Genomic DNA, 24,141 nt, shown 5'->3' with positions numbered 1-24,141 from the left:
TATTGCATAGTTTTTTTATCATGCATTTGTTGATTATGCAAATCTATGTATTTACTGGTGCTTTGCATTTAGGAAATTTGACTGTGGTACCAATACATCAGTAAACACCTTTTTAGCAGCTTTTCTCATTTTTGTTGTCCTTTTCTAATTTACCAACATTACATTGGGCACTTTACCGGCTTTAAATATTTTTTGTACTACTTTTTATGTTAATGATAGCTTAATGATAACTAAAAGTCAAGAATACATCACAAATCACAGTTTTAAATTCTACTCAAATTAAATACACTCATAATATTATCATTTGATTGCAATGAAATGTTTGGATGTTTAAAATGGTAATTATACAATTGCTCAAATTGATGTGAGATTGTTAATTGAGCATTTCTTGAAATTATAGGTTAAGTGAAAATCAATCAGACAAATTAGGCAGTTGTTATCAATACTGAACCAATTAACAGCCATGTTTTACATTGGCTTGCAGTGTGTATCTTTTGATTTTGTGATGGTCTGTGAAAATCCTTGTGAAAAAATATATCATTTAAAGGGCAGCCATACTAATTCATTGGAATGTATTGCATACAATAGTTTGTGAACTGGAATAAACAATAGTAAGAAAAGGAATATCATGTAAAATGTTCTCAATAATAGGGTATTTTATTTTTAGACAACAAGGCTCCTTTAAGTATCATAAACTGGAATGTAAATTGTCTCAAATTAAATATCTCACCAAAAATTATAGATTTAGAAATATGTTAAAAATACACATTGGTAATATGCTTTGTATACAGCTTTTAATATAAAGCTTTGTCTCGGTGGTTAATGAGACATTAAAGTATGTTTTTCTTGTATCAAAAAGGTGATATTAACCCTTCGTGCCGGGGTTAACGTGTCTACATTGGAACAACTGTTCCGATGAAAACAAATTGAAATCTCGCGATTGTGCGCGTGATTACGAGATTTCAATGATAGGATCGTGTTAGGGAGGCGTCCCTATGATGCTAGACATGCCCTCCAGACTGCCATCACATCAGGGAAGTGCCAGTGGCTTCAGGAAAGCCAAGCGGTTAGGATGTTGTATTTCGTCCTTCGGTGCTAAAGCCCAGCAAAATTCAGACGAAATACAACGTCCTAACTACGTTAAGAGGTTAAAAAATGACATTCTTGTGCCAAGAAAAACAAAATACATCTGTTAGCTGGGTCTCTGTCTACCAATTGAAGCCTGTGAGCAACTGATACTTAAGGCTCCATTTATCAAATATTGAGTGGACATGATTCGCAGTAGCGAATCATGTCTGCTGGACATCGCTGTAGGTGGACAGCATACACTGTCCACAGTTTTCAATGCACAAGCATTTCACCAGAAATGCTTGTGCAATCCCGCCCCCTGCTCACTGGCAACCAATCGTCCGCTAGCAGGGGCTGTCAATCATCCCGATCGGATCATTCCGAGATATGCCTCTATATATATATATATATATATATATATATATATATATATGTATGTACAGAGGTACTTATGTGTTTATATGTGTATATATATTTACAGACATACTGTATATTCACATATAAACACATAAATACATATGTATACATATATAGACATATACACTATATAAGTGCATTGGAGCCCTTTGCAGTTAAAGGGACAGTCAACACCAAAATTGTTATTGTTGAAAAAGATAGATAATGCCTTTAATACTAATTTCCCAGCTTTGCACAACCAACATTGTTATATTAATATATTTTATAACATTTAAACCTCTAAATTTCTGCCTGTTTCTAATCCACTAAAGACAGGGCCAGCCTCTTGACATGCTTTTTTATTACCTTTCACAACTGGGGGTGCTAGTTCATGTGAGCCATATAGATAACATTGTGTTCACGCCCGTGGGTTGTGCACAACACAGCACTAATTGGCTAAAATGCAAGTCAATAGATAATAAATAAAAAGTCATGTGATCAGGGGGCTGTCAGAAGATGCTTAGATACAAGGTAATCACAGAGGTAAAAAGTATATTAATATAAACATGTTGGCTGTGCAAAGCTGGGGAATGGGTAATAAAGGGAGAGAGAGAGAGGTATAGATATATATTTTACCAAAATACCATTAGATATATGTAGAAATATGTATTTATGAATACATAGAACATGTTCTGCTATGTGAAGAATATTGGAATGTGAAATATTCATATTTTCATGTCAGGTTAGCGCACTTGAGAAAATGCGTTTTTGTGGGCGAGTGGGGTGTTGATTCCCCCCCCCACCCACTTTTCTTGTTCCATTGCCTTCTATAGGAGAATACGTTAAAGGGACACTAAACCCCCAAAAAATCTTTCATGATTCAGATAGAGAATACAAATTTAAACAACATTACAATTTACTTCTATTATATATTTTGCTTAATTTTTTAGATATCCTTAGTTGAAGAAAAAGCAAAGCATATGGGTGAGCCAATCACATGGGGCTTCTATGTGCAGGAACCAATCAGCAGCTACTGAGCCTATCTAGATATGCTTTTCAGCAAAGAATATCTAGAGAATAAAACAAATGAGATAATGGAATGAAATTAGAAAGTTGTTTAGAATGGCATGCTCTTTCTAAATCATGAAAGAAAAAATGTGGGTTTCATGTCCCTTTAATGCAATCGCGATATTTGAAGTTTGTCTTTTTGTGCGCATTGGATTACAGTGCAAGTGAAAACTTTATACTTTCAACTAACCTACACGTGAAAAATTCTTACTTCTAGTGGAGTTAGCATGCGAGCGGAAGCGATAAATAGCGCTTCACTTGTAATTTAACCCCAAATCTACAAAGTTTGAAATTCATAAAGCTTGTTTCAGTCTTAGGGGCGAATTATCAAGCTCCGAAATTATGCTGCTCCATAACTAGTCCGCCTGCTCTGAGGCTGAGCACATCAATCCGCCTGATCCTATTGTATGCTGTCTGCATTTATCGCTGTGCGGCGGAGATAATACGCTACATTGTTTCATGTCCGCTCGCACTTTCATAAATTGGCCACTTATTCAGAATCTTCAGAAAGACAAAACTGCCTTTCTGAGAAAATAACATTTCTGAGAAAAGGAAGGTGGGAAAAAAAATAGATGGGAGCTAAAAAACAAAAAACAAATTGGCTGATGACCGAATAAACAACTGGAAATAAGGGAAATAATTTACAAACCCTGACAGGTGTCTTTATTTTAAAAAATTATTTTAAAAAAGAATACACTGTATATATATACGTATTATCATTTCCATTCAGTCCCGTATTTTATAACTATATTTATGTTTTTTTCTAGTGAAATTGATAGATCTTTTGGATTTAGAGACCTTTTTTAAAACTAATGTGTGCTTGTTCTGCTCGTTTCCTGTTTTACTATAAAACTCTTTATCCAAAATAGTTGGGACCGTAAAAGGTTTGGATTTCAGAATATTTGTAGTTTTTGCATCTATAAAATTTAGGCAATGTTTACATGTCAAAATACAACTTAAACTTCAACCTAATGGTAGTTTTATATCATTTAAAATCTTTATGTATGCATACTAGTACTATCAGAAAGATTGTACAGTACTGTAATTAGAAATATTTGTTGTTTTACATAAATATAGACCATTTGCATTTTAGAAAGCAAAAACAAAGTTTTGTGAGGTTTTGACATGGGGAAAAAAAATGGTCATTTGTAATAATTTTATTTAAAAAAATAAATATAAAAGAGTTTGGATTTCGGAATAATTATGGATTTTGAAATTCTGGCTTTGGGGACTTTTAACTGTACTTAGTAAAGATGGCAATAAAATGTGTAAACAGAACAGCGTTTCTAGATTTATCACACTCATAATTGTATCATCAGCTCAATGTTTGATTAAGCCACTTTGGGATGAAAACATGCACTGACTGAATGGCACTAGTGTTGTTTTACAAGACTTCTGTGTGAGTTCTTTGTAAAAGGTTAACACTTTACTAAATCTCACAGGTACTGTGTTTAAAAAACACACATCACTATATTTTAGCTATAATTCACACTAAAGATTTGCTTCCTCTAAAGAGATATCTAAATGATGTGTTTCCAACTCATGACATATGTAAGACTCATTTTATGAAGAGGAGAAACATGACACTATTTTTCCTTTTTATTATTCCTTTTTTATATAAATTAAAGGACAAATATTGACAACTATGTTGTTGAATTAAAAGTGTATTCATTAATCTATTCACTGTAGAACCATTTGTATGGAACTGTTTAGCCATTTACCTTTATTTTTCAAATCCAGTCCTTTTTTTCTGGGAGATACCCACACAAAGCACTTTTAGAAAATAAATAAGAATTTGGATCCCCTTCAAACGAGGATCATTTTAATATATTTTTATTTTGAAGGAGCCAATAAAAGATTCTTTAGTATTGCTGAGCCACCAAAAGTGGACCAATGTCTTTGAAAATATGGGGTATTACATCCCTCACTTTATTAAAGCGCCACAGGAAATTGAATCCTTCTCCCATGATTTGTTCTCTATACATAGTTTGTTGTTTTTGTTTTTTTACTATGGTGATCATCTGATAGCCACCTGTATTTATGTTTGTTTTTCATTTTGTGCGTATGTGTCTCTGCGTCCCCGTAAGTGTGCAGGCATGCATGTATGCAGGAATATTTTCACTCCTTGTTATGTTTACCTACCACCTAAGTTCTAACACATTTTTCCCCTGATCACTTTCTTCCCTCAGAGCATGTTCTTGTCTTTGGGTGGGTATTGTGACAACCTCACTGCTTACCAGCTCTGTCTGTAACTTTATTATAGTGCAACCTTGCCCAGCTGACAGCTTGCAGAATGTTTTGGGTGTTTAAATCACAGATCAAATTGGCCTTTGTATTATTTTTCTTTTTTTTTCTTTTTTTTTAAATTCAAAGTTGAAAAACTTTAATTTTGGTGATGTGCTTCTTAAAGGGACAGTTTACTCAAAAAAATTCTCCCCTTTAATTTGTTCCCAATGATCCACTTTACCTGCTGGAGCGTATTAAATTGTTTACAAGTAGCTCCTTTACCCTTATATTGGCATTTGAAATTGTTAATTTAGCATGTGGTATCCCCACCTATTCTGAAAGTTTGTGGCCGCGCGTACCAGCTATAGATAAGCTTTGTAAACACAGCCAGCAGAAGAAATTACACTCCCAGTGTGATATAGCAGAGATAAGGTAATAAAATATTGATTTTCCATTGTTCTCTTAAAGTATTGGTGATTGTTTTAAGGACAGATATAAGATAAAGAAGCAGGTATATGTGCACAATGTGATACAGTAATGAAATCTGATTATACCTACAAGCTCAACCTATTTTATTAGGCTGTGGCTTCAAAACACAAAATCAGAGCTTTAATATACAGAAATAAACCTTAAAAAGCTAATTTTCATACATTTTTTACTCTGCAGTTGGTAAAAAAAGCAATTGTAAACACATTAAGGGAAAAACTATTTTACAGTATACTGTCCCTTTAATACAGAGTGGATGTACAATATTACACCAATATACTGATTTTATAAGGAACATGAAAATAATTGCTGCATCTAAAGGAGACATTTTAAAAAGTAGAATACTAAGTAAGAAATATTTTTCAAATGTGTACTTTTTGAGGTATGTCACTATACAACAATTAAACAGCAGACTTCTGCTTATCAGCAAAAGAGCATTATGTCCTTATGTACCACTGTACACAGATAAGCACTTGCTGTTAGTTTAAAAAAAATAATAATAATAAAAAAAAATATATATATATATAATCCATAGATATATAGAGGCCTATTTATCATAGGTCTTGCGGACCTGATCCGACAGTGCGGATCAGGTCCGCAAGATCTCGCTGAATGCGGAGAGCAATACGCTCTCCGTATTCAGCATTACAAGAGCTGCTGGTGCAACGCCGCCCCCTGCTGACTCCCGGCCAATCGGCCGCCAGCAGGGAGGTGTCAATCAACCAGATCGTATTCGATCGGGTTGAATTGCGGCGATTCTTGTCCGCCTCATCAGAGCAGGTAAACAGGGTTATGTTGCAGCGGTCTTTAGTCTGAAGACTCGCCAGAAACACGGCCCTTCAAGCTCCATACGGAGCTTGATAAATGGGCCTCATAATCTCTCTCTCTCTCTCACACTATATATATATATATACATGCAAGATCTTTTTAGAGTTTATTTCCCCATTAATATATGAAGCCCATAAGTTTATACAGCTACAAAAGTTCTACCCACTGCAGCCTAACGCTTAACAGCACTGTTTAATCACTGTCACAAACAAACCGATATAAGCGTAATTAATATTTTGCATCACAATGTCATGTTGTACAATTTAGCACATCAATCATGTATCTTTTTTTTCTTTACATGCAGCTACCTTGTTGGTTATTCAGCTCATGAATGTTGGCATTTCCAAGTGTCATAAAGGTACCTTAAGCTGATAATACAATTATGAAGAGTGTGCCAAATCCATTCTGTCTTCGTAGTTCATTAACATTTTGAAAAGGGACTATTTAGCCATGCAGAAAGCTGTCTCCACAGAGCAGTTACCTCAAATAAGCTCTTTTATGTCTTTCCTTCAACAAAATAATAAAATAAAAAAATAATATATGTATGTATGTGTATATATGTATATATATATATATATATATATATATATATATACATACATATACACACTAAGCAGCCAGAGAACACACACACACACTATATATATATATATATACATACAGTATATATATATATATATATATATATATATATATATATACATACAGTATATATATATATATATATATATATATATATACACACACATGTATAAATAATACAATATATAACTATAGTAGTAATATATATATATGTATATAGTGTGTATATATATATATATATATATATATATATATATATATATATATATATGTGTGTGTGTGTATATGTGGGTGTTTTGGCTGCTTAGTAAGTATATAAGCTCCTGCTTTGCTATATTAAGTATTTTTCTTAAAACAATAGCTAAACATGTTGTTGCTACCAACAGTTGAGGTTAAAGGTTGGTACTGGAATGTGATTTACTTTACATGTTTTCAGATTAAGAAAACAAGATTTTAAAAGAAACTATTAGAGATGGTTGAAATGCTGGAATCTTCATTTGTTACTTGCAGATAAGCTTGACCATGCAACAAATATGGAGAAAATCCAAATAGATGGGTGTATTGGTGTTCAAGAGTTGTTATAGCATATTTTGTAAATTTATATATATATATATATATATTCATTTCAAATTCAATCACTATATAAATTCAATCACTTATTGATGTCTCGTAACCATAGTTACGGTTAAGATGACGATTGATATACACTAGAATATTGTATGTACAGATCACTGGCAATCATTTCTGTTTGTTGGCACTAGTTTTAAATTGCCTCTTTGATAATTTTGGGTACACCACAATGTGTTATTAATTGTAAAACAAAGTAATGTTTATATGTTTCTATCATATCGCGAAACCGGAAGTGACATCACTTCCGGTTGACATGATCACGGTGGAACGCAAGATGCGTTCCACACTCTGTATTTGGCGCACTTTTGAAAGCAAATCTGTTTGGTGAGACACTATTTTGACATACTATAAATTGTGTGATATTTGATTGTTTGTTTATGCTGATGAAGGGGTTGTGAACCCCGAAAACGTTCCATTAAAAGAACTTATTTGAAAAGACCTGAGAGTGCATTTGCTTGGATGATTTATATTACTTATTTCTGCACCCAGGCGGTTGATACTTGGAGGGTAGAGCTGGAAATTGTTGGTATACTATATATATATATATATATATATATATATATATATTTTAACATGTTGAAGAACACAGATAATTCTATGTATATAGATTTTATAACTCAATTTCAATAATAGTAATTCAATTTTTATTAATGTATGTATGTTAAGCTATCAATAAAAATGGCATCAATATTTAAAGGGACATTAAACACTAAATAAATGTTATGCACCTCCCTCTAATTATGGGTGCTGCCATTTTGGAACCCAATTCCCTGTAGGTATCTGAAGGAGAAATGCTGCAAATATGCAAACACTCGTCAGCACTGCAATACAATGAAAGTTATCTTTCAACACCCATGACTAGGTGGAGAATAATGACAATACTATGCTTATAAAATGTATTTAGTGGTTAATGTCCCTTTAAGAAGGACATTAAACTACAACAAAAACCAGTCATGCATTTTAAAAGAGTACAAATTAAACTTGTTAAAAATGTGTTTTGTTTAAGCTATTTAGAATAAAATTAAAAAATTGGATGGAATGCTTATTGCCCTCCCAGACATTCATTGCTCATTGGCTGATACTTAACCATTATACTACAGGTGGGGTTTTTAATTTTTAAAAGGCCACAGAACTCTGAGATGACATAATATATTGTACTATTTAAAACATTTTTATATTATTTCTTATAATATACAATAACCATTAAATAAAACATTTGTTGATTATTATATATTAAAAGAAAGAATACATGTGGCCCTCTTTTTTTTTAGAGAATTGGGGTTGGCCCCATGTGAGTGTTACGTTGATATTTCTCTTCATGAACTTTAAAGAATCAGACCCAGAGTGAGAATGCTACATCGCCAATAGCAATATTGTACATGTAATGCCTGCCTTGTCTTGCCTTATGACAGGTGTACAATGTTAATGCAGGTCACATGGTACAAATACAATTGATTAAAGGAGCAGTAAATACAGTAGATATGCATGATAAAAAGACAAATGCAATAGCACTTAGTCTGAACTTCAGATAAGTAGTAGATTTTTTTCTGACAAATTCCAAAGTTATGTCTATTTTCCCTCCCACTGCATCATGTGACAGCCATCAGCCAATCACAAATGCATATAGATATATTCTGTAAATTCTTGCACATGCTCAGTAGGAGTTGGTGCCTTAAAAAGTGTAAATATAAAAAGACTGTGCACATTTTATTAATGGAAGTAAATTGTAAAGTTGTTTAAAATTGCATTCTCTATCTGAGTTTAAGTGAATGAAGTATAATTTGACTTGAGTGTTCCTTTAAAGGACCAGTCAACACATTATATTTGCATAATCAACAAATGCAAGATAACAAGACAATGCAATAGCACTTAGTCTGAACTTTATATGAGTAGTAGATTTTTATATAACAAATGTCAAAGTTATGTATATTTCCACTCCCCTTGTACCATGTGATAGCAATCAGCCAATCACAAATGCATATACGTATAGTCTTTGAATTCTTGCACATGCTCAGTAGGATCTGGTGACTCAAAAAGTGTAAATATAAAAGACTGTGCACATTTTTTTTAATGGAAGTAAATTGGAAAGTTGTTTAAAATTACATGCTATATCTGAACCATGAAAATGTAATTTAACCTGAGTGTCCCTTTAAATAATAACTACCACCTTTCTAAAGTAAAATCCTTCAGCAGTAGACTCCATACCCCACAGGCATATAATACTGAGACACTTTGTTGATTACAGTGTTGATTCCCCCAGACATCACATCAGTCTCCACATTGAAGAAAAGAAACTCAAAGGTAACTTCCCTTTGAAATGAAACTTGCTAAAACATAACAAAATGAACTTCCTCATCCTTTATTCCTTTTGTTATATTCCTGACCAGCATTATAGAGAACTGCATTTACATTACAGTAAGCCAGGCACACTTCACTAGTCATTGCAATTTCCCTGCCTGTTTAGCACCATGACTTACACTTTAGAATCTAACAAGGGACCCTGGAGCCACAGAAGTCTGCTCCTCTCTAAAGCTAAAACAACAACAGCATTTTTATTTACATGCAAATGACAGAGATGTGAATTAGTCTCTACCTCTATGTCAAAACACTTTCTCCCAGACATATGTATAGACAATACTGGTTTGTTTTTCTGGGAACTACATTCAGTTTGAGAGCACTACAAAATATATATATGTAGAGCACATTTAAGGATGACAAGTGGAGTGCTAATTTATCGCACACCATTACAAGTGGCTGGTTATCGCTACCGTGACCTTGCGGTAGCATTGAATTAGCCCTCAGAAAATTAACCAGAGAACAGATCTCTGGTTAATTTTCTAAAAGTGCCCCAAATGCCCTCAAAATAAAGTATATTTTAGTTTTTTATTTTAAAAAATGTAGCTTTTGTTTTTTTAATTAAAAAACAACTGCACTAGGCAGTTTTTGGGGGCTAAAGCTGGTTGGAGTGGGGTGTTAGAAAAAGAAAAACGGCACTGAAAAGTGCCTTTACAATGCGGTCTATGGGGAACTGTGTGTTCCCTGTAAATATATATCTAGATGCTTATATACATATTTATGTGTTAATATGTATAAATATATATGTAAATAATCATATTCATATTTACATTTTCTGCCCATCGCTGCACAATTTACCCCTTCCGCTACGCTAGTTCTCATGCCGTGTCTAGTACTTTGAAGGAGAGCCTATGAAAGAGAGCGCTCATGAGTGCAATGCTTCCATGCAATGCGAACGCAAAGTCGCGTTTGCATTGCACCTCACTTGTAATACCAGTGCACATTTGCGTGCTCTGGTATTACTAAGTTGAGCGCAAATATCACTTTCATGGAAGTGATATTTTGCGCTCAACTTGTAATCTGACCCTTTATTGTTAACCCCACAATTGGCAGAAAATAAACATATTTAAATGAATAAAAATCTTCTTCAAAGTATACACATTATGGTTCATATTGCCAGTTATTAAAATGACATTATAATGGAATTTTATTCAGCCCAAGAACACATTTTAGAATTTACAGTGATATGTCAATGATACTTAAGATGTGTCAATACTTAAAGTGACACGAACCCATCATTTTTCTTTCATGATTTAATAAGAACATATCACTTTAAACAACTTGTTAATTTACTTTTAATATCAAACTTGCTTCATTCTCTTGTTATTCTTTGTTGAAAGAGCAGCAATGCACTATTGGGAACTAGCTGAACACATTGAGTAAGTTAATGAGAAGGAAATATTTGCAGCCACCAATCAGCAACAGGAATGTTTGTTGCTTTCATAGGGATTAGTTGCTTACTGGCTGATATAGACGACTCCCACAGATCTGTTTTTTGAAAAAGGTACAAAACTCCAAAGAGTATGAAAGAATAAATAAATACAGAGCAGTATAATACATTGTAAAATAACCTCATTTACACAGAACGAATAATAAAAAAATAATAATCTCCATTTAGGTTCAAAGATAGATAAAGATACAAATGCAAACTAAGTTTTTCATAATTATGTATTACTCTTACCTTCTGGAAGATGCCATGTTGCTTAGAGACAGGTAATACATTTGATGCAATTGCTGAATATAATTATGCTGATTAGAATATTTCTCACCACGATTCTGAGGTTTCTAAATTAAATAAAAAAAATATTAAAAATCATTTTATTTTAATCACTTCACTTTATAAAGCTACTGTCAGCACTAGCAAAAATATATCTAATTATGCTAAAATAAAGTTTTACTAATATGGCTGTTAAGAAGAAAAAATATTGGCTCTGGTCTAGTCTATAATTTCTTGAGATCACCATATCAAACTGATGAGAATCATCAAGACAAATCTATGCATATTCCTGGCAGTTTTTAAAAATATATTTTTGTTCTCTGTATTTTTATTTGTCAAATTATGTAGTGAATTTGTGATTTTACTGTACACATTTTTCATATTTCAATATCATATATGCATGAAACATGCATCATATTTTTAGATCAATTTCATTCAAGTGTGTTGAATAATATGAAATGTTTTAAATGGGAAGAGGGGTTTGGCCTTGTCACAGGCCATGTATACTCCTTAACCAATGATCATAACACTTCTGAATATCATTTTTTTCTGGTCTGATTATGAGTAATTTCTATAAATTAGCACTACAGGTTTGGCACCAGTTATGCCAATATATTTCTGTCTTACAGGAAGAAATATTTTGTTTTTTACCAGCAGGACTAGATTCAAGGTCTAGTGTCTTAAAGGAGGTATATTGATAATATGCTATTTATAAGGAATCAATAAGCTCAAAAACACCATTATCTTTTGTTTTGATATCAGGCATAACATACATTTTCAAGATTAACATCCTGACGGATGTTAAAAAATATGCTGAATATGGGCTAGATTACTAGTGGCTCGCTAACAGTTGCACTCGAGTGATAAGAGGTATATTTTAGCTCTTTGCATGCACTGGGAGTAGCATGCATATTACAAGTTGAAGTAGCGTGCATATCATGAGTTGAAAGTGAACGCATTCACCGGAGCTCAATTTAGTTTCATTTAATTCAAAGTGAAGGTAAATCCTAGTGTTTGTGAAACACTAGGATTTCCCAGTGCAACATATAAAGGGGTCTTTTAGTCATGAAGAATAAAATGCTTCATGCTGAAAGTTCCTTTATTTGCCTGTAGTGTTCGCAATGCTGAGCACCTCAGGCCGCCCGCAACAGAACACTATTTTTTCAATGAGGTGACATTTCCACCTCTTAGCCAATAGCCATGTGGCCCAGCTGACATTATGGGGCCTATCTATCAAGCTCCGAAAGGAGCTTGACGGCCCATGTTTCTGGCGAGTCTTCAGACTCGCCAGAAACAGCAGTTATGAAGCAGCGGTCACAAAGACCGCTGCTCCATAACCTGTCTGCTCTGAGCAGGCGGACAGACATCGCCGGAAATCAACCCGATCGAGTACAATCGGGTTGATTGACACCCCCTGCTGGCGGCCCATTGGCCTGGTGCAATGCTGAATACGGAGAGCGTATTGCTCTCCGTATTCAGCGAGGTCTGGCGGACCTGATCCGCAGTGTCGGATAAGGTCCGCCAGACCTTGCTAAATAGAGGCCTATGCCTGAAAGCTAGCATGCTATTGGCTAATATCACCTCGCTGAAAAATATTGTTCTGCCATGGGCGGTCTGAGGCGCTCATTGTGGCGAATGCTGCAGACAAATAAAGGAACTTAAAGATGTGCCAACATTTCAATGTACATGCAATAAATTATGACTACACATCCATGATCATAGAATAATTGAAGTGAAAATCTGTATTTTGACATTTGAAAGGGTGAATGTTCCATTTGTTTGAATGTTTCTATTGAACAAATATTACATTTGAATATTGATTCCAATAGACATACATTAAAGTCTATGAGAATCAGCATTTAATTGTTAACATTTAAATATTTGAATGTTCTATTTAATATTCAAATGTTGAATTCAAAAGGTTTACGTTCTTGCAAAAAGAAAGGCTAAAGGGACAGTCTAGTCAGAATTAAACTTTCACGATTCAGATAGGGCATGCAATTTTAAACAAATTTATAATTTACTTCTATTATTTAATTTGCTTTGTTCTCTTGAAATCCTTAGTAGTTAAGTAGGCTTAACAGCAGCAATGCACTACTGGGAGCTAACTGCTGATTGGTGGCTGTAAATATATGCTTCTTGTGATTGCCTCACCTGATGTGTTCATTTAGCTCCAAGTAGTGCATTTCTGCTCCTTTAACAAATGATACCTAGAGAATGAAGCAATTTTTATAATAGACTTAAATTGGAAATTTGTTTAAAATTGATGTACTATCTGAATAATGAAAGAAACATTTGGGGTTCTATGTCCCTTTAAATGTTCTTCAAACACACATCTGTTAAATGGATGTGCCAAAACATTCACCAATTTATATTTGTAACGTCTATCTGTAAAAAAATAACAGATATTCACAACCTAGAAACATTTTTCCTTTTAAAACCATAAAAATATTTTTTTATTATCAGTTTTGCTTTGTTCCTATTCTATTCTGTGTTGATGAGATACCTAGGTAGGCATCTGAAACACTACATGGCAGGAAATATTGCTGCCATCTAGTGCTCTTCCAAATGGATAACATTCTTGCAAAACTTCTGCCATATAGGGCTACAGAAATGGTCTAGCTCCTAAGCATATGTCCATGCTTTTCAACAAAAGATAGCACAAAGAAAAATTGATAATAGAAATGAAAAAAAATGAGTTTCATATCTCTTTAAGTACACATTCTGTTTATAACAAATAATAATAATAAAAAATCATTCTACAGGTGGCAAAAATGCATTTGTTAGTTTGTTCTTGTTCATTTATATTAAATTAGCAATATGTTTATGTTGGCGTTCTCCTATTTTTCACCCTGAGGGGCGGAATGGAGCTTAATGCCCCTTGTTTCCGGTGAGCTTTCAGACCGCTGCTCCATAACTTGTCCGTCTGCTCTGAGGTGGCGGACAGAAATCAGCCCGATCGAATACGATCGGGTTGATTGACACCCCCTGCTAGCGGCCAATTGGCTGCGAATCTGCAGGGGGTTGTATTGCACATGCAGTTCTGGTGAACTGCTTGTGCAATGATAAATGCCGACAGTGTATGCTGTCGGCATTTATCGATGTGCAGTGGACATGATACGCTACATCGTATCATGTCTGCTCGCACTTTGATAAATAAGCCCCTGAATCTGAAACCTTGTAGAACAGGCATCTAGTATTGCTAATTAACAAACACTGAGAGATGTTGTAATATTCTCCTTAATTTATTGAACAATAAATGCCAGTGATGCATAGATTTTGGAAATAAAACCTCAATTTGTAGAGATATTTATATAAAGCCAAAAATCAACCCTGGCTTTGTAGTTCCCTAATCATCCCCATTAAAGGTGCCATGTGAACTGCTGTAGCAGGAAGCAGTTTATAGTACAGTAACTTTACCTATTGTCTAAACCTCTGCAACTCAACTTCATTACTATTACCATGACAAAGAGCAGTGCAATTTCACTTCCCTTTTCTCTCCTTCAAGTCCTGTCTCCTTAAGACCCTCTTGAATTTCACTTTGATACTTTGACACCTTATTCTCCCCCCCCCCCCCCAGACGGAATAATTACAACTCAAATAAACATTTTCCCCTTCTCTCTAGATTTAAAAAAGTTTTTTTTTCCCTGTTAGAACTTACAAGATCCTTATGAGTATTTTTCATTTCTTGGTTCATCTGGAATTCAGAGAGTCGAGAAAGTAACTGAAAAAGGAGACATTCAAAGTTAATGAAAATACATTTCATAGAATTGTTTGTTTTAATCATAATTTGTAGCTCTTAAAACTGACACGGTATGTAAATTTTAAAACTATTTAAAATTTTCACAAATTACAACATTTCCATATTATGAAGTAGTCGGGTTGGGGGCAGTGTAATATTTTCTAATATATATATATAATTTTCTCCTATATATTGATATAGATACATATATATATATAATTTTCTCCTATATATTGATATAGATACATATATATATATAATTTTCTCCTATATATTGATATAGATACATATATATATATAATTTTCTCCTATATATTGATATAGATACATATATATATATATATAATTTTCTCCTATATATTGATATAGATATATATATAATTTTCTCCTATCTAAAGCACAAATTAATTGCAGAATTTAACATAAACATATTTAATGATAATTTGTGCAATCAAAATTTAACATTTTTAATTTCAGCTTATTTCAGCTTAATATTGGCTAAAATTTTAGCCGGTGGTCAGTAAAATGTGCAAAAGGTCCTGAGGAGAACACTGAACTTGCTTTATATCCCTATATGTTTCTACAAGCTTTGCATATGAAACATTTATTTTTAAATCTTGTGTTTTGTTAAGATTTTTTTAACATAGTCATTTAATTATTAATTTCAATGAAGTATTGTGAAGCTTTGCATTACCAATGATCACTCCCTCAAACCATGACTACATGGATGGAGAAAACCATAAATTAAAGGGACATAAAACCCATGGTTCAGATAGAGAATACAATTTGAAACAACTTTCCAATTTACTTCTATTATTTAATTTGCTTCCTTCTCTTGTTATCATTTGCTGAAAGGTTTATCTAGGCAAGTTCGAAACTAGGTTCTAGCTGTTGATTGGTGGCTGCATATATATATTGAATGTGATTGGCTCACCCATGTGTTCAGTTAGAAACTAGTAGTGCATTGCTGCTCCTTTAACAAATGATACCAAGAGAATGAAACAGATTAGATAATAGAAGTAAATTAGAAAGTTGTTTAAAATTGTATTCTCTATCTGAATCATGAAAGAAAAATTTTGGGTTTCATGTCCCTTTAACACTGAATTTTGAGAAAACACATACTATTTTACAACCAATAAAACTGATGATTTAATTAGCTATGTTTGAAAAATTAAGAATAATAAATAGAACAATTCCATTGTCACATACATCTTAAATGAACTGTAAAGTCAAAATTAAATTTTTATGATTCAGATAGACCACGTCATTTTAAGCAACTTTCCAGATTTCTTCTATTATAAAATTTGCTTTGTTTTCTTGGTATCCTTTGTAGAAGAGTAAACTTCAGGAGCACCAATGCACTTCTGGAAGTTAGTCAGGTGAGTAAATTACAAGAGTCATGATTTATCGAATGCCTCTATCGATTGCAGGCTCACTCATTTGAGCCTGCAACTGATATTTAGGATGCAGTGGTTGAAACCATTACTTTATAAAACATTTCACTAATGTGGATCTGTCAGATGAAAATCACCCCGGATTCATTCGATGAGGGTGACTGACAAGCCCTACTCTCACGCAAAGGATTCGCTTGTGCAATGGTAAATATGAGAAACATATGCGCCCCACAATCTGGGATGTAATGCAGACAGGTTCACAACATGTGAATCCTGTCCGTTATCAGAATGTACAGCCACAAATCAGCATCTAGCTTCCAGCAGTACATTGCTGCTCCGAGTCCTGAACTGAGTTGATAATAATAGACACACATGAACTAGCACTGTCTAGCTGTGAAAAACTGTCAAAATGCACTGAGATAAGAGGCGGCCTTCAAGAAATTAGCATATGAGCCTACCTAGATTAAGCTTTCAACTAAGAATACCAAGAGAACAAAGCAAATTTGATAATAAAAGTAAATTAAAAAGTTGTATAAAATGCATGCTCTATCTGAATCATGAACGTTTAATTTTGAATTTACTGTCTCTTTAATATGTCATGAAAGCAATAGTTTAAACTCCTCGTAAACCACAGAGAATGCAGACACAAAAACAACACTACTTTAACAGAATAGCAAAGACTGCGCAGACAAATAGAAGAACACAGACACATAGATGATGGCATATGGGATTTAAGATTAAGGGGCCGATTTAACATTGTGCGGGCGGACATGATTTGCTGTAGCGGATCATATACGCCGCACATCGATAAATGCCGACAGCATACACTAGCAGGGGGTGTCAATCATCCCGATCATATCCGATCGGGGTGATTGCTGTCCGCCGCCTTAGAGGTGGCAGACGAGTTAAGGAGCAGCCGTGTTATGACCGCTGCTTCTTAACGCATGGAAACTGCAGCATTTGCAGCATAATAAATCGGCCCCTAAGAATTAATTAAAACTATGTATAAAAATGTGATATTGATATCACATATTTTCTTTACCCTCTAATATGTTGGAAAATCCGGTAAGGCATTAAAAATCTTGCTTTTCTATATAACACTCTGCCAAGCACGTAGTTAAATAATTATAGCATTTTTAATTTATTAACACTATCTCTTAAAGACTGAAAAAGACAAGAAGTTTTTTTCTGCAGTCTTGCAATAAATTAACATACTAGGTGAGTGTGAAAAGTTTTTGAACACATTGACACCTTGTTTGCGTCAACTATAATTCAGTACCCAAACTCTATCCACCACTTGCAAGGTGGGATTGGCCTAACAGGACACCAGGAGATTTCCTGGTGGGCTGCAGCAGCTGGGGCTGGCCAGCTATAAATTTAAAGGGACATGAAACCCATTTATTTTTCTTTTATGATTTAGATAGAGCATGTAATTTTAAACAACTTTCCAATTGACTTATTTTATCAAATCTGCTTCCTTTGATATCCTTTGCTGAAGTAGCAGCAATGCATTACTGAGAGCTAACTGAACACATCTAGTCAGCCAATCACAAGAGACAAATATGTGCAGGCACCAATCACCAGCTGGCTTTCCCTATGGTAGGATATGTACATGGATACCAAAAGAATAAAGTAAATTTCAAAATAGAAGTGAATTTCAAAGTGTCTTAAAATAATATGCTCTATCTAAATAATGCAAATTTAATTTTGCCTTTCCTATCCCTTTAAGGAGGTGGTATCACCTCTCGTCTCCATATTAAGGTCACAAAGCATTTCCTTGTAAGTTTTAATTCCTAGACCATGTACCATTTTCTTTTGAACGTTTTTAGGTTCTAGTCAAGTCACACTGAGAAACTTGATTGTCTTTTCTAGATAATCATTTTCACATTGTGAAATCAGGTAGTAGGGTGCCTATATAACAACAATCTGTTTTTGTTTTTAATTATTATTATTGTTACTATTACAAACTTATATCATTTAATTCTGGGGGGAAAAATCGAGTGAAGGTGTATCCCAGTTATCCATTTGAGAAAAATGTTATGTTCATTCTATGTACTCAACAGAAAATTGGATTGGTCTTCAAATTTTTTTACAGGGCTGCTTTTTATTCTCAGTCCAGCCCTAACCACTTGCCATATTTGTTATTTTATAATCTCTGCTGACGCCAATTAGGGACAGATATGTTGCAGGTTTAGTCTTGTGAAGTATACAGTATGCACATCCATTACTCAGAACTACCCGTTTGGCCATTCAAAGTGATTACTTAAACATCACCATGTTTTCAAAATGGAATAATAATTAATAAAAACTATAAGCACTTCTATACTTATATGTCATAACTCCTGCAAAGAGAGTATTTTACTGTAATGAACAGTAAAAATAATATATATATATATATATATATATATATATATATATATATATATATATATAAATATATTGTAACTAATACATATTGGAGTATTGTTATCTAAATCCTATTTTAAGAAAAATTTCTTTCTTTCATGTAATTAGCAAGAGTCCATGAGCTAGTGACGTATGGGATATATATTCCTACCAGGAGGGGCAAAGTTTCCCAAACCTCAAAATGCCTATAAATACACCCCTCACCACACCCACAAATCAGTTTTTACAAACTTTGCCTCCTGTGGAGGTGGTGAAGTAAGTTTGTGCTAGATTCTACGTTGATATGCGCTCCGCAGCAGGTTGGAGCCCGGTTTTCCTCTCAGCGTGCAGTGAATGTCAGAGGGATGTGAAGAGAGTATTGCCTATTTGAATTCAATGATCTCCTTCTACGGGGTCTATTTCATAGGTTCTCTGCTATCGGTCGTAGAGATTCATCTCTTACCTCCCTTTTCAGATCGACGATATACTCTTATATATACCATTACCTCTGCTGATTCTCGTTTCAGTACTGGTTTGGCTTTCTACTACATGTAGATGAGTGTCCTGGGGTAAGTAAGTCTTATTTTTGTGACACTCTAAGCTATGGTTGGGCACTTTTATATAAAGTTCTAAATATATGTGTTTAAACATTTATTTGCCTTGATTCAGGATGTTCAATATTCCTTATTTCAGACAGTCAGTTTCATTATTTGGGATAATGCATTTGAATAATCAATTTTTTTCTTACCTTAAAATTTGACTTTTTCCCTGTGGGCTGTTAGGCTCGCGGGGGCTGAAAATGCTTCATTTTATTGCGTCATTCTTGGCGCGGACTTTTTTGGTGCAAAAAAATTTTCTTTGTTATTTCCAGCGTCATACTTGTTGCCGGAAGTTGCGTCATTTTTGACGTTTTTGCGCCAAAAATGTTGAAGTTACCGGATGTGGCGTCATTTTTGGCGCTAAAAGCATTTAGGCGCCAAATAATGTGGGCGTCTTTTTTGGCGCCAAAAAATATGGGCGTCATTATTGTATCCACATTATTTAAGTCTCATTGTTTATTTGCTTCTGGTTGCTAGAAGCTTGTTCACTGGCATTTTTTCCCATTCCTGAAACTGTCATTTAAGGAATTTGATCAATTTTGCTTTATATGTTGTTTTTTCTTTTACATATTGCAAGATGTCTCAGATTGATCCTGAATCAGAAGATACTTCTGGAAAATCGCTGCCTGATGCTGGATCTACCAAAGTTAAGTGTATTTGCTGTAAACTTGTGGTATCTGTTCCTCCAGCTGTTGTTTGTAATGAATGTCATGACAAACTTGTTAATGCAGATAATATTTCCTTTAGTAATGTTACATTACCTGTTGCTGTTCCATCAACATCTAATACTCAGAGTGTTCCTGTTAACATAAGAGATTTTGTTTCTAAATCCATTAAGAAGGCTATGTCTGTTATTCCTCCTTCTAGTAAACGTAAAAGGTCTTTTAAAACTTCTCATTTTTCAGATGAATTTTTAAATGAACATCATCATTCTGATTCTGATAATGTTTCCTCTGGTGCAGAGGATTCTGTTTCAGAGGTTGATGCTGATAAATCTTCATATTTATTCAAAATGGAATTTATTCGTTCTTTACTTAAAGAAGTCTTAATTGCATTAGAAATAGAGGATTCTGGTCCTCTTGATACTAAATCTAAACGTTTAAATAAGGTTTTTAAATCTCCTGTAGTTATTCCAGAAGTTTTTCCTGTCCCTGATGCTATTTCTGAAGTAATTTCCAGGGAATGGAATAATTTGGGTAATTCATTTACTCCTTCTAAACGTTTTAAGCAATTATATCCTGTGCCATCTGACAGATTAGAGTTTTGGGACAAAATCCCTAAGGTCGATGGGGCTATCTCTACTCTTGCTAAACGTACTACTATTCCTACGGCAGATAGTACTTCCTTTAAGGATCCTTTAGATAGAAAAATTGAATCCTTTCTAAGAAAAGCTTACTTATGTTCAGGTAATCTTCTTAGACCTGCTATATCTTTAGCGGATGTTGCTGCAGCTTCAACCTTTTGGTTGGAAGCTTTAGCGCAGCAAGTAACAGATCATAATTCTCATAGCATTGTTAATCTTCTTCAACATGCTAATAATTTTATTTGTGATGCAATCTTTGATATCATTAGGGTTGATGTCAGGTATATGTGTCTAGCTATTTTAGCTAGAAGAGCTTTATGGCTTAAAACTTGGAATGCTGATATGTCTTCCAAGTCAACTTTGCTTTCCTTTTCTTTCCAGGGTAATAAATTATTTGGTTCACAGTTGGATTCCATTATTTCAACTGTTACTGGGGGGAAAGGAACTTTTTTACCACAGGATAAAAAATCTAAAGGTAAATTTAGGTCTACTAATCGTTTTCGTTCCTTTCGTCACAATAAGGAACAAAAGCCTGATCCTTCCCCTACAGGAGCGGTATCAGTTTGGAAACCATCTCCAGTCTGGAATAAATCCAAGCCTTTTAGAAAGCCAAAGCCAGCTCCCAAGTCAACATGAAGGTGCGGCCCTCATTCCAGCCCGGCTGGTAGGGGGCAGATTACGATTTTTCAAAGAAATTTGGATCAATTCGATTCACAATCTTTGGATTCAGAACATTGTTTCACAAGGGTACAGAATAGGCTTCAAGATAAGGCCTCCTGCAAGAAGATTTGTTTATTTCCCGTGTCCCAGTAAATCCAGTGAAGGCTCAAGCATTTCTGAAATGTGTTTCAGATCTAGAGTTAGCTGGAGTAATTGTGCCAGTTCCAGTTCTGGAACAGGGGCTGGGGTTTTACTCAAATCTCTTCATTGTACCAAAGAAGGAGAATTCCTTCAGACCAGTTCTGGATTTAAAAATATTGAATCATTATGTAAGGATACCAACATTCAAAATGGTAACTATAAGGACTATTCTGCCTTTTGTTCAGCAAGGGCATTATATGTCCACAATAGATTTACAGGATGCATATCTGCATATTCCGATTCATCCAGATCACTATCAGTTTCTGAGATTCTCTTTCCTAGACAAGCATTACCAGTTTGTGGCTCTGTCGTTTGGCCTAGCAACAGCTCCAAGGATTTTTACAAAGGTTCTCGGTGCCCTTCTGTCTGTAATCAGAGAACAGGGTATTGTGGTATTTCCTTATTTGGACGATATCTTGGTACTTGCTCAGTCTTCACATTTAGCAGAATCTCATACGAATCGACTTGTATTGTTTCTTCAAGAACATGGTTGGAGGATCAATTTACCAAAAAGTTCATTGATTCCTCAGACAAGGGTAACCTTTTTAGGTTTCCAGATAGATTCAGTGTCCATGACTCTGGTCTCTGACAGACAAGAGACGTCTAAAATTGGTTTCAGCTTGTCGAAACCTTCAGTCTCAATCATTCCCTTCGGTAGCCTTATGCATGGAAATTCTAGGTCTTATGACTGCTGCATCGAACGCGATCCCCTTTGCTCGTTTTCACATGCGACCTCTTCAGCTCTTTATGCTGAACCAGTGGTGCAGGGATTATACAAAGATATCTCAATTAATATCTTTGAAACCGATTGTACGACACTCTCTGACGTGGTGGACAGACCACCATCGTTTAGTTCAGGGGGCTTCTTTTGTTCTTCCGACCTGGACTGTGATTTCAACAGATGCAAGTCTGACAGGTTGGGGAGCTGTTTGGGGGTCTCTGACAGCACAAGGGGTTTGGGAATCTCAGGAGGTGAGATTACCAATCAACATTTTGGAACTCTGTGCAATTTTCAGAGCTCTTCAGTCATGGCCTCTTCTAAAGAGAGAGTCGTTCATTTGTTTTCAGACGGACAATGTCACAACTGTGGCATATGTCAATCATCAAGGAGGGACTCACAGTCCTCTGGCTATGAAAGAAGTATTTCGAATACTGGTATGGGCGGAATCCAGCTCCTGTCTAATTTCTGCGGTTCATATCCCAGGTATAGACAATTGGGAAGCGGATTATCTCAGTCGCCAAACGTTACATCCGGGGCGAATGGTCTCTTCACCCAGAGGTATTTCTTCAGATTGTTCAAATGTGGGGACTTCCAGAAATAGATCTGATGGCTTCTCATCTAAACAAGAAACTTCCCAGGTATCTGTCCAGATCCAGGGATCCTCAGGCGGAGGCAGTGGATGCATTGTCACTTCCTTGCAAGTATCATCCTGCCTATATCTTTCCGCCTCTAGTTCTCCTTCCAAGAGTGATTTCCAAGATTCTAAAGGAGTGCTCGTTTGTTCTGCTGGTGGCTCCAGCATGGCCTCACAGGTTTTGGTATGCGGATCTTGTCCGGATGGCCACTTGCCAACCATGGACTCTTCCATTAAGACCAGACCTTCTATCGCAAGGTCCTTTTTTCCATCAGAATCTCAAATCCTTAAATTTGAAGGTATGGAGATTGAACGCTTGATTCTCAGTCATAGAGGTTTCTCTGACTCTGTGATTAATACTATGTTACAGGCTCGTAAATCTGTATCTAGGAAGATATATTATCGAGTCTGGAAGATTTACATTTCTTGGTGTTTTTCTCATCATTTTTCTTAGCATTCTTTTAGAATTCCTAGAATTTTACAGTTTCTTCAGGATGGTTTGGATAAAGGTTTGTCTGCAAGTTCCTTGAAAGGACAAATCTCTGCTCTTTCTGTTCTTTTCCACAGAAAGATTGCTAGTCTTCCTGATATTCATTGTTTTGTACAGGCTTTGGTTCGTATAAAACCTGTTATTAAGTCAATTTCTCCTCCTTGGAGTTTGAATTTGGTTCTGGGGGCTCTTCAAGCTCCTCCGTTTGAACCTATGCATTCCCTGGACATTAAATTACTTTCTTGGAAAGTTTTGTTTCTTTTGGCCATCTCTTCTGCTAGAAGAGTTTCTGAATTATCTGCTCTTTCTTGTGAGTCTCCTTTTCTGATTTTTCATCAGGATAAGGCGGTGTTGCAAACTTCTTTTAAATTTTTACCTAAGGTTGTGAATTCTAACAACATTAGTAGAGAAATTGTGGTTCCTTCATTGTGTCCTAATCCTAAGAATTCTAAGGAAAGATCGTTGCATTCTTTGGATGTAGTTAGAGCTTTGAAATATTATGTTGAAGCTACTAAAAATTTCCGAAAGACTTCTAGTCTATTTGTTATCTTTTCCGGTTCTAGGAAAGGTCAGAAGGCCTCTGCCATTTCTTTGGCGTCTTGGTTAAAGTCTTTGATTCATCATGCTTATGTCGAGTCGGGTAAAACTCCGCCTCA

General features: G+C 34.9%; 1 protein-coding gene across 1 annotated transcript in view; it reads right to left on the bottom strand.

Annotated features, from left to right (window-relative positions):
* The window catches only part of LOC128656900 (uncharacterized), a 351,437-nt gene that overhangs the window by 11,169 nt on the left and 316,127 nt on the right, over positions 1–24,141 (bottom strand). Inside the window, exons 9-10 of the mRNA XM_053711069.1 lie at positions 15,018–15,080; positions 11,321–11,424 (exon numbers count right to left, since the gene is read on the bottom strand). Of these exons, the coding sequence (XP_053567044.1) occupies positions 11,321–11,424; positions 15,018–15,080 (167 nt within the window). The remainder of the gene's footprint in view (positions 1–11,320; positions 11,425–15,017; positions 15,081–24,141) is intronic.

This window comes from Bombina bombina, chromosome 4 (genome assembly GCF_027579735.1).
Source record: "Bombina bombina isolate aBomBom1 chromosome 4, aBomBom1.pri, whole genome shotgun sequence".
Classification (NCBI taxonomy): Eukaryota; Metazoa; Chordata; class Amphibia; order Anura; family Bombinatoridae; genus Bombina; species Bombina bombina.
Note: the sequence above shows the minus strand (reverse complement) of the source record. Positions and strands in the feature narration are given on the sequence as shown.